A 10,951-nucleotide genomic window follows, 5' to 3' on the forward strand; every position below is an offset into this window, starting at 1 on the left:
AGATCCATACATTTTAGCAAAATAGCAGAACTCAAGAAACAAAAGCCTATGTGGCAGGTGGGAGAAATGCAGCTTCTCTGGGCTCTGTGTTTTTATCAAAGTTTCTCCAGTTCCATTTTCTCTTCTCTATTTGGAAAAGGCAGATGTGTTTCTAACCAGGAGCCAGTCCCCCAGTGTTTGCAAATGGGCGGTAAGTGAGGTAACTCTGGGATGATCTTAGCTCAGACCGATGCTGAAGGGTGAGGTTGGTCCCCTCCCTTCCCCACGGCCAGCTGTGGTGATGTCTGTTTCAGAACTGGGGTTAAGATCTGTCCTTTACGTGGGGCACCTGGGTGGCTCAGCCGTTATGCCTCTGACTCTTGATTTCGGCTCAGGTCAGGATCTCAGGGTTGTGAGATCGATCCCTGCATGGGGCTCCGCGCTCAGCGCAGCATCTGCTTGAGATTCTCTCTCTCCCTCTGCTCCTCCCCCCACTCGTGTGTGCACTCTCTCTCTCTAAAATAAGTAAATAAATAAAATCTTTTAAAAAAACAGTAATTAAGGGAGTAAATGGCATGAAATGGATATGGAAGGATCAAGCAAGCTACAGGGCAGGGGTTCCCAAACTTCAGCGAGCATTGGGGCACCTGGAGGGCTGGTTGCTATGCAGGTCCTGTCCCCAAAGTTCTAGCAGGTCTAGTGCGGGGACAAAGGATTTGCATTTCTGACTCTTGTGCAGGTGAGGGGGTTGGAGCTAGTGCAGGGAGCCCACTCTCAGCATGCTGCTATAGTGCATTCCCAGGTGGATGTTCCTGATTCTTCTATGCACCCCGCGAGTTAGGGCACGGAGAACCTGCCGTGGAGTCAGTCCTGGTGCCCTGTGCAGTGAGAGAGCAGCTCTCGTGGGAGGGGCAGAAGCAGAGCCTATAAACCAGAGGCAACGTCTGCTCCGGGGGCAGGCCGTCTGCAGATAACTGGAGGTGATGAGAAGTCTAGTGAGCTGGCTGTCCTTGGCTGTCTGTGTGAGTGAGCTGAAAGCAGGTGGGTGAAGGAGGGGAGCTGGGGTCGGCAGGAAGGGGAGACCTGGGGATGCAGCGGTTGTGGGTGAGCAGGGCAGAAAACAGATTCCCCCAACCGTCTCTGGGGTCTTTGACATACAGCATAACAGCTGGTGCAAAATAGAGGGTGTGGAGGCTCCGCTTATATCAAGTGTCTGAAATTGTCAGATTCCCAGAAACACAGGGCAGAGGGGCGAACGCCAAGGCTGGGGAGAAGGGAGCCGGGGGCTTGCTGTTTAGTAGGTGCAGGATGAGGGCGGTCTGCCTGCAGTCGGCAGGACTGTAATGTGGACTTGAACATGTGTTAAGAAGGTAGATCTAATGCAGAATGTTCTTACCACAATTAAAAAAAAAAACAGAAAGAAGAGAAAGAGGACATTTATTATATGCTATTTTGGAAAGTTCTCTTTCACGATTTCCCTTTTGTAACTTGGTTGCCGTTTGAACCGTATAAATTGCCTCCCCAGGAAACAAATTCAGTAGACAGGAAGTGATCTTTATCTCACGTCGCTGGGGTAAGGATTAAAGCAGAAACGGTAGGCAAAACCCCTGGAACGGTCCTGCCCTGCATGCACGCACGAGGGGTCCGCGTTAGTTTCCCCGCTCTCGGGAGCCAGGGAGACCGCGCATGCGCCGGGTACCAAGAGCAGTCCACGTCGAGGGTGCTGGAACCGGCTCCGTGGTTTGGGCTCCAGGTGGGAGGTTTGGGGGCCTGGGTCAGAGAAGCCGGAGTTGATTCCATTGAGTGCTCCCAGGGAGCAGGGGTGATTCTGTGCCTGGGTGTCCACAAATCCTCTCTGAGGGGAAGGCAGACCAGAAGGAGGAGGAAGGTAGTCAGTCGGTCAAGAAGCAGCCGCCACCCATTTCAGCCCAGGGACGGGTGTGGTTGGTAATCTGTGGCACAGGGAGCAGTAGGGGCCAGGCTTTTGGATGTCGGGCAGCTTTGTTTTTCCTTTTCTCAAAACCCAGTGGGCGTACTGTAGGTCCTCAGTCAGTATCCATGCTGGTGTTTCTCCAGCATCATTAGCTGGAGGAGGACCTGGAGGACCAGGTGGGAGGGGTCAAAACCATTTCTCAAATGGTAAAAATAGTCATATTTGGCCGGAGGCGTGATGTGCTAATGACCTAAAGCACGGGGACAGAAGATCTGTAAGGATTTGGTCGTATTCTGCCATATCAATAGGTGGGAATGGCCAAGGACCATTTCTGGGGGCACCGGGGTCTGAAAGAAATAGCCAGTACCCTGGAACCAGACCAAGGTGGACATGAACCCGGGCTGCACCCATTTTTGACTGTGGACAATGTTTGGGTGAAAGTCTCTCTCTGCTCTTTCACCTGTAAAATGAGAAGGCTGTGGGGATTACAGACAGCAGAGATGAGAGGTGGGCGAACATTAGCCATTGTGTTGGTAAAGCCAAGAGCAGTGTGATAGACAAAGCAGAAAACTCACCCAGTGACAGCTGGAGTTTGTAATGAAATGTCAGCACCTGTGGTTTTATGCTAAAAGTATCCTAACTCACCACCAGGACACAGAGGGGGCTCAGCTTTGTGGCAGCTCCTAGGAGGGTTTCAGGGACAGAAAGAGCACCCCCCAGAGGCAGGATCATTTTAGAGGCTCAGTTTCTGGAGCGTGAGTACCTGAACTGTTTAGTTTTGTGGCTGTGAAAGTGATTTCCCTCTGTACACCTCCATTTGTGTATCTACAAAATAGAGGTCATTATTAATACGTAACTGATAAATATATAATAATCCCAACCTTACAGGGGCAAGCATCAGTGTCAATGAGATAATTGGCGGGCGCCTGGGTGGCTCAGTTGGTTAAGCGACTGCCTTCGGCTCAGGTCATGATCCTGGAGTCCCGGGATCGAGTCCCGCATCAGGCTCCCTGCTCAGCAGGGAGTCTGCTTCTCCCTCTGACTCTCTTCCCTCTCGTGCTCTCTCTCTATCTCATTCTCTCTCTCAAATAAATAAATAAAATCTATAAAAAAAAAAATTAAAAAAAAAATGAGATAATTGGCATAAGGTGCTAAATACAAAGGCGGGCACCTAAAAAACCACCCCAATGACCACTTATTTAACCATGCCTTCAAAATTGTTGACATGTTTTTAGCTTCTTTCTGAAGAGCAGGGCTGCAATCCCCTAACATGGATGCCAGACACACCGCACAGTAGCTCCTGAGTTAGAGTCTCATTTGAACCTACAAATTAGCATTGTTGTATCAGAGACAAAGTGAGACTCATGGATTAAGTCACTTGCGCAGGGAAGTGACAATTCCAAGATAGTATCAATATCATGTTCAGAACACAGCCTCTGAAGCCAGACTTCTTGACTTTGGACCTGGTTCCCACCAGTTGGTGGTCACCTGACTCTCTCTGTTCCTGTTTTCTCAACTGTAAACTTTTGGGGGAATGGGGAGAAAGAGAGAGCTCTAAATTAGAACCTCTCCTAGGGCTGTTTTGAAGGTCAACTGAGGAGAGTAGCTGGAACATAGCAACAGCGCATTAGACATTGTCAATGTTATTGGGTAACAAGCCTTCATATTTCCCTTCTAGTCTTTAGCAAGGCCTAACCTGGCTTTTATGGTCTAACCTTACTCCCTAGAACAGGCTCAGGGATGATACAAGAGCAAAATTTTCCAAGAAGTGAAAACACAACAGAACAAAATCACCACTGAGGCTACACTGAACAAACAGGTTGTTTTCTTGAAACGTTGATGTGGGCAAAAGCTACAACGTTCCCTCCAATCTTCAGCCTTGTGGAATTTCAACCAATGGGTAGAAGTTGGGTGACACTAGATTTACTCGAACTTACTCCGAGAAAGACCTTGAGTCTTTAACACCTGAGTTAAGTTAATGGGCCTTTCTTGGGTAGATATGAGACAGCCCGCCCCCATGGGGAGTGACCACAAGTCATCCAGAATGTGATAGCATGGGTTTTTCTGCAACACGAAGGCAGTTGGCTACATGTACTTCAAGGTATTTTAATAGTCATTAGTCAGGCACCTGGGTGGCCCAGTGGGCTAAGTGACTGCTTTTGGCTCAGGTCATGATCCTGGAGTCCCGGGATTGAGTCCTGCATTAGGCTCCCCGCTCAGCAGGGAGTCTGCTTCTCCCTCAGACCCTCCCCGCTCTCTTACTCTCTCAAATAAATAATAATAATATAAAAATAAAATCTTTTATAGTCATTAGTCTAGGAACGGAGTATTTTAGGAGGTGGTCTAAATTTTACCCATTTTTTTCTCTTTCAGAATTGATTACCCATTTACACCCTCCGGTCCTAGGTAAGGAGACATCTCTCTATTCATTAGCGTCTCAAATGTTAGCCACACCAATATCATGTTCTTGAAACTCCTTGCACTTTCCACCATTTTGCTCTTTCTTTTGCTATTCTTCTGGCACTAAAGGCCCTCCCTAGTCATGACAGCCAACTCACATATTGATAAAATTCACCCATTTCAAGTGTACCATTCAATGATTTTTAGTAAATTTACATTAGAGTATAAACATCACCACAATCCAGTTCTAGAACATGTTCGTCACCCCAAGAAGAGCCCTTGTATCCATTTGCCATCACCTCCCCATCCCCATCCTCAGGCACAAGCACCATGAGTCTCCTTTCCATCTCTATAGATTGGTCTTTTCTGGACATTTCATATAAATGGAATCCTACATGTGATCTTTTGTATCTGCTTTTTAAGTTAGAAAGTTAATCATGGAACTCTTACGTGCTCACCATAGATAACGTTGCCTCAGTGTCTCAGTTCTTGGAAGAAGTGGACCGTTTCCACATGTGGATGACTGGTTTTAACCTACGCACTCATGAAATCGGGGGTTTCGAGAGAAATGGAGATGTGGGAACACTTTGTCGGGTAGTCAAGCCAGTGAAAGGGAAACTTGAGTCCCAAAATGTTGGTTGGTTTCTTAACTGCTTCAATTACCAATCACTTGTTTAGGGGTTGAACCAACGTAGCCTGGAGTATGTACTGGAAAATGTGGCCCTTCAGCCCTCTTGGCTTTGGAGTCAGAAGAAAGCTATTTTCAGGGTAGTCGGCAGACAGCAGGGTGTCTATGCGTAGGGATCACATGCTGAGGACCAAAGCTGACCTTAGCAGGAGCCTCATGACAGTTCCCTGGACTAATGTGAGGATATCATTAAATGCATTAGTACTTGTAAACTATGTGTAATATGTCTGGCAGAGAGTAAGCTATATTATATAAATACATAATAATAACTAATTAATAATAAACATAACAATAACTAATGCTATACACATTGTTAAATAATTTAAAATATTAAATAATAAACATCAAAATAACAAATAACATGGTTAAATAACATAATAAGGTTGGAAACATAATTGTTAATAAATATTATTAAGTAATAAATATAAATAACACATATCAATAAATAATAATTGTTAAATGATAACAATACATTAATCTTATGTCAAAATTACTTCAGGCTTATGAAGGGCCAACCAATATTTATTCATTAAGTCTCTATTGTGTGCCAGTCCCTATCGCTTGATATCATGGGTCTAGCTTTGAACAAGATACATGGGGTCACTTCTGACAAATGAGAAAGACCCTGAACAAGTCATTATGCATTAAATAATTATAAGGAATGGGAACCTGTACGAAAGTGCAATATAAGTGGATCTAGCATAGTTTGGATGTTCCAGAAAGTTCCATAGAGATTCACATCTAGGCTGAACCTAAGAGGGTAAAGAGGCAGAGGGTGTGTAGTGTTCCTGCCAAGCAGAGAAAATCATGTCAAAATCCCCAAGGCAAGAAAGATGGTGGCACACGCAGGACACCTAACAAAGTGTGAGCAGAGAAAACACAGGAAGGGTGATCCAAGGTGAGGCCTGAAGTCTAAGATCAAGCAGAATATCATAAGCCATTTCAATGCTACTTCTGATCCTAAGAGCAGGGGGGTATTAATAGGTTGGGGTCAGGGGCAGGCTGGTCTTTGAGAATGAACATTCTCCCTGCAGTGTGGAGAACTGATGGGACAAACAGGTTGGAGGCATCCAGAAATAAGTTATTGTCATAGTCAAGGCAAGGTGCGATGCTAGGTAGTGATAAAAGTGCAGAGATAGGTGGATAGCTTTGAGAGATACTCAGGAGCCAACTCTGGCAAGCTAACAGATTACTTTTCTAGGAGAGAGGGAGAAATGAGACTAGGAGAAAGACTCAAGAATTTTGGCTTAGGAGGTGATGTGTGGGCCCTCTGGTCACGTGTATTTTGTGCCACACACAGGGAAGACAATTAGCGAGACCAACCACATTTGGACGCGGGGCAGTGGGTGGGCAAGCATGGTGCAGATAATTGGGGCAGGTGTTAGAAAGTCAATTCCCTTTGCAAGCTTGCCCCACACCCAGCATGTTTCCTCTTTTCCAGAGTTTGTTAACAGTACCTGCGTCTTTCCATTTCTGTATGGTGACACCATCTACTACAACTGCATCTCCATCCACAGCGATTATGATTGGTGTTCACTCGACAAGAAATTCCAAGGCAGATGGCGATACTGTACCGGGCAAGGTGAGCATCACTATGAGGGGCTGTCTTGGATGCCAAGGATCCGAGAAGCGACTGATAGTAGCTGGCTAAGTGACTTTGGTGTTGGATATACCTAAGTCCGAATCCTGACTGTTCTCCATGTGTTGACCACTTTGAAAAGAGTTGGGTGTGGTAGACAAAGCATGTGTGGTGAGTTTAGTGATGGTTGATCTTAAAACGTGCCATGTTCATATTTCCCCTTCTGCTCCTTCCTTTCTCTGCAGATCCCCCCAAGTGTACCTTCCCCTTCTTCTACAGAAGAAAACTCTTTCACAAATGCACCAAGGAGGGCTATGTTTTGAATCGGAGTTGGTGCTCACTGACAAAAAATTATAACCAAGATGGAAAATGGAAGCAATGCTCTCCTCATGAGTAAGTTGGCTGGGGAAGAAAGGTGTGTGTGTGTGTGTGTGTGTGTGTGTGTGTGTGTGTGTGTGTGTGTGTGTTGCGGGGGTCTCTTAAAGTGGGGAACCTTCTAGGTTAATGGAAAGGGAAGCTTGGGGTCTACATTACCCAGTGATGGATTAGATTGGGGGTCAGCAAAAGTTTCCTGTAAAGGGCCCATTCATAAGTATTTTAGGCACATAGGTCTTATGGTCTCTCACACACTCAACTCTGCCCAGTAGCACAAAAGTAGTCACAGGCAATAAAAAACAAATGAACATGGCTGTATTCCAATAAAACTTAACTTATAGACCCTGAAGTTTGAATCTCATATAATTTTCAGGTGTCACAAAGTATCAATCACCTTTTGACTTTTATTTTCAGTTAGCCACTTAAAAATAAGAAAACCAATAGCTCAAGGGTCATAAAAACAGATGGCAGGTTGGATTTGGCCTCTGAGCTCTATCTTGCTGGCCCCTGGGTTGAATGATCTGTCCTTGACCCCATGAGGATGAAGAAATGAGGTCAGTTTCCATTGAAAAGAAGATGCGGGAAGAAGAGCCTGGTCAACAGACCATGGAGAGCTCACTCATCTCTGTGCTCTTGAATTACAGTGAGGATTTTATTGAGTGTACAATAGTGTCTCAGTCAGCCTTCATGATGACCTTGGGGAATGATTACAGGTGTCATTATGCCCACAGAGAAATGAGGAAACAAGGCTCAAAGGGATAGGTTATACCCAAACTCAGTGTTAAATCCCATCATCTTTATGAGGTTTTGTGCAGAGAGCACTTACTAACTGGTCCCATTAAATGAGCCCCTATGATAGGCTCAGTTATTAGATTTCCACTCATTACCTCTTTCCCCACCAAAATCGCCTTTTTATGGATGTGGAAACAGACATCGAGAATATGCCCATCGAGATCATGACCTGAGCTGAAGGCAGATGCTTAACTGACTGAGCCACCCAGGCACCCCTGACTTTTATTTTTTTAAATACTGATTTTGATTTACACAAGTGATTCATGAACAGATGCTCACTTAAACATTGAGGCAGCACGTGAATATGGGGAGTAAAACATCCCCCCTCCCTGTCCCGCTCATATTGCCTCCTTGCTTCCTACTCTCTTCCATGGCGGGAAATCCAACCAGCTGCTCAGGATGTGTTCTTCCGGGTTTATTCCATGCATTTACACAAAGATAACAATTTTAAGGTCCTTTAAAACATGAATGAATAATACTATCCCTTTTGTTCTGTGACTTGATCTTCATTTAAATATACACATTATGGCGATTTTTCCACCTGAATTCATAAACCTACCTCACTTTTCTTCATGCTTTCACCAAATTCAAAATACAGATATACTATTCTATGAAAGGATAACCTGCTTGTCTTTATTGGGTACTTTCTACATTGATTTTTAAGTGAGTGTGTGAGGGTTGGCTTTTTACAATTTATTATTAGAATAACTGAGTGGAATCACTGGGTCAAAGGGTATGTGCATCTCAAGTGTGGGTGTGACATTTTAGGTTATTCCAAATTATCCTCGTCAGCATTATTGGCCTGCCTATTTATAACTTTCTAAACACTGAAAATTACCAATTTAGTAAATTTGTTCAAATAAGAGACTATGTAACTTGTGTTAAATAACCAATAAATTAAAATGATCAATAGTGGTGTATTAAATTTGAGAGTGAGAGAGAAAGCCTTAAACCTTCCTATGGCCACTGATCAATGCACCTGTCGTTCTCCTGCTCTACTTACTCATGCTAGTTAGTTCTGAGGGGTAGACCAGATCTCCCGTTGGAGAGGCAACTGATCATCCTGTCTTGGAGGGTGACAGACTGTGATACTATCCTAATCTCTGTTTTTCTTCCACAGTCTTTAAATAAGTCTTGGTGTCCTTGAAGAGACAGAATTTGTAGGATTCATCAGCCACCTCTCAGAATATATCGTTTCCCTGATTATTGTGACAATAAAGATTTAGCGTCTCTTCCCTGTGGATGACTCCTTTCGTTGAAAAAAGGCACGGCCAATGCTTAATGGTAATCATTGCAAGGCTGACCGCGCTAGGGCGGGGAACCAGTAGGACATTTGTGGGGAGGAGCTTGCATTCAAATCAAGATCCTGGTGAATTGCTAACTGTATAAACTTTGGTGAGTTAAGTAAGTTCTCAGAGACTCAAGCTTTCCCTCATGCAATTTTTAAATGAAAGTATAATACTCACTTTTAATTTTTTTGAGGTAAAATGTATGACATAGAATTACCCATTGTAATGTGAACAATTCATTGGCATTTTGTATAGTTGTGATGCTGCGCAACCACCACCTCTATCTAGATCCAAAACATGTTCATCACCGTGGAAGAAAACCCCATACCCAGTAAGCAGACAGTTCCCCCTCGCCCCTCCTCCAGCCCCTGGCCACCACTCATCTTCTGTCTGTTGCTATGGATTGGCCCATTCCAGATGTTTCATATAAGTGGAATCCTACAATACGTGACCTTTTGTGTCTGGCTTCCTTCACTGAGAGTAATTTTTTTTTTTGAAGTGAACATAACCTCAAGATTTTATTGTCTTCATAATATAACAAAATATGAAGCTTAGAACTGGATCACTTGGCCCTTTCTCTTCTTAGCTCCTCCCAGTTCAAAATGCTTGCATCTCTTAATAGCCAGCATTCTCTTAAATCTGCAGTTGGGCTCAACACATTCAAGCCTCAACACAATCTTCTTTGTAGATTTAGCCTTTTTCCGGAAAATCGGCTTAGTCTGCCCACCATAGTCACTCTGCTTCCATAACGTCATAACGCCACTTTCCCTGGCATAAAGAGAATCTTTGCCTTTCTTGTATTGTGTCACTTTGTGGGGTAGGTGCTTGCCACACTTCTTGCAGAAAAGTCCGGCGGGTTTAGGAACGTTCACCATGTTTGCGAGAGAGCTACCGGCACAGAAAGCTAGAATGATGTTTTTGAGGTTCATCCACTTTGTAGCACATGTATCAATACTTCATTTCTTTTTTATGGCCAAGTACTAGTCCATTCCATGGATATACCACACTTCACTTAGCCATTAATATGTATATTATATAAAGACATAGGTGATGTATGTAGAGACGAATTTTCACAAACTAAACAGTCCATGTAACTGACAACCAGACTAAGAAACAGATCATTTCTGGGGCGCCTGGGTGCCTCAGCTGGTTAAGCGTCTGCCTTGGGCTCAGGTCATGATCCTGGGGTCCTGGAATCGAGTCCCGCATTGGGGTCCTTGCTCAGTGCGGAGCCTGCTTCTCCTCCCTCTGCTGCTCCCCCTGCTTGTGCTCTCTCTCTCTCTCTCTTTCTGACAAATAAAATATTTTTTAAAATAATAAAAATAAATAAAACCACACTGAGACACTGGGTGAGTTCTATAACAAAACACCCAAGACAGGGTGGCTTATAAACAACAGAACAACAGAAGTTTATTTCTCACAGTGCAGGAGGCTGGAGGTCTGAGATCAAGGCACCAGCATGATCCGGTGAGGGCCCTCTTTTGGGGGAGGGGAGAGGGGTAGACTTCTGCTTGTCTCTGAACAGGGCAGAAGAGGGGGAGCTAGCGCTCTGGGTCCTCTCTTATAAGAGCCCACTCCTAATCAATCCATCCACCCCCCTGACTTAATCACCTCCCAAAGGCCCCCCACCTCCTAATACCATCACTGTGGGCATTAGGTTTTCTAGATAAGAATTTGAAAGGGGCACAAACTTCAAGCCATAACACCAGCAGAAATGCAAAATGGAAAGCAAGCAGCCTCTTACCAAGTTGCCTGCTCGCCGTCAGATCAGTGTCATATTCTGTGTCTGGCTCCCTTGACCATCATCACATTCCTGAGATTCGAGCTCACCTAACAGTTATTTCACTGGGCGAATACACCGAAACTTATTTTATCCGTTTTATTCCTGACGGGCATTTGAGAAGTTGCTAGCTTGG

General features: G+C 44.6%; 1 protein-coding gene and 1 long non-coding RNA gene across 2 annotated transcripts; one reads left to right on the top strand and one right to left on the bottom strand.

The window, feature by feature from the left end:
* The first annotated feature begins 1,683 nt into the window (after window positions 1-1,683).
* LOC141371424 (uncharacterized) lies at window positions 1,684-8,985 on the top strand. Its single transcript, XR_012376377.1, has 5 exons — window positions 1,684-1,732; window positions 4,286-4,318; window positions 6,442-6,582; window positions 6,825-6,972; window positions 8,867-8,985. It is a non-coding gene; the product is annotated as an uncharacterized lncRNA (long non-coding RNA).
* Window positions 8,986-9,586: 601 nt separating this feature from the next.
* LOC141371433 (large ribosomal subunit protein eL42-like) lies at window positions 9,587-9,910 on the bottom strand. Its single transcript, XM_073886618.1, has one exon. It carries the CDS (start codon window positions 9,908-9,910, stop codon window positions 9,587-9,589), a length of 324 nt encoding a protein of 107 aa, XP_073742719.1.
* Window positions 9,911-10,951: the final 1,041 nt, after the last annotated feature.

The sequence above is a fragment of the Callorhinus ursinus genome, unplaced genomic scaffold (assembly GCF_003265705.2).
Source record: "Callorhinus ursinus isolate GAN/ISIS: 27379988/994484 unplaced genomic scaffold, GSC_fseal_2.0 scaffold71, whole genome shotgun sequence".
Taxonomy (NCBI): domain Eukaryota; kingdom Metazoa; phylum Chordata; class Mammalia; order Carnivora; family Otariidae; genus Callorhinus; species Callorhinus ursinus.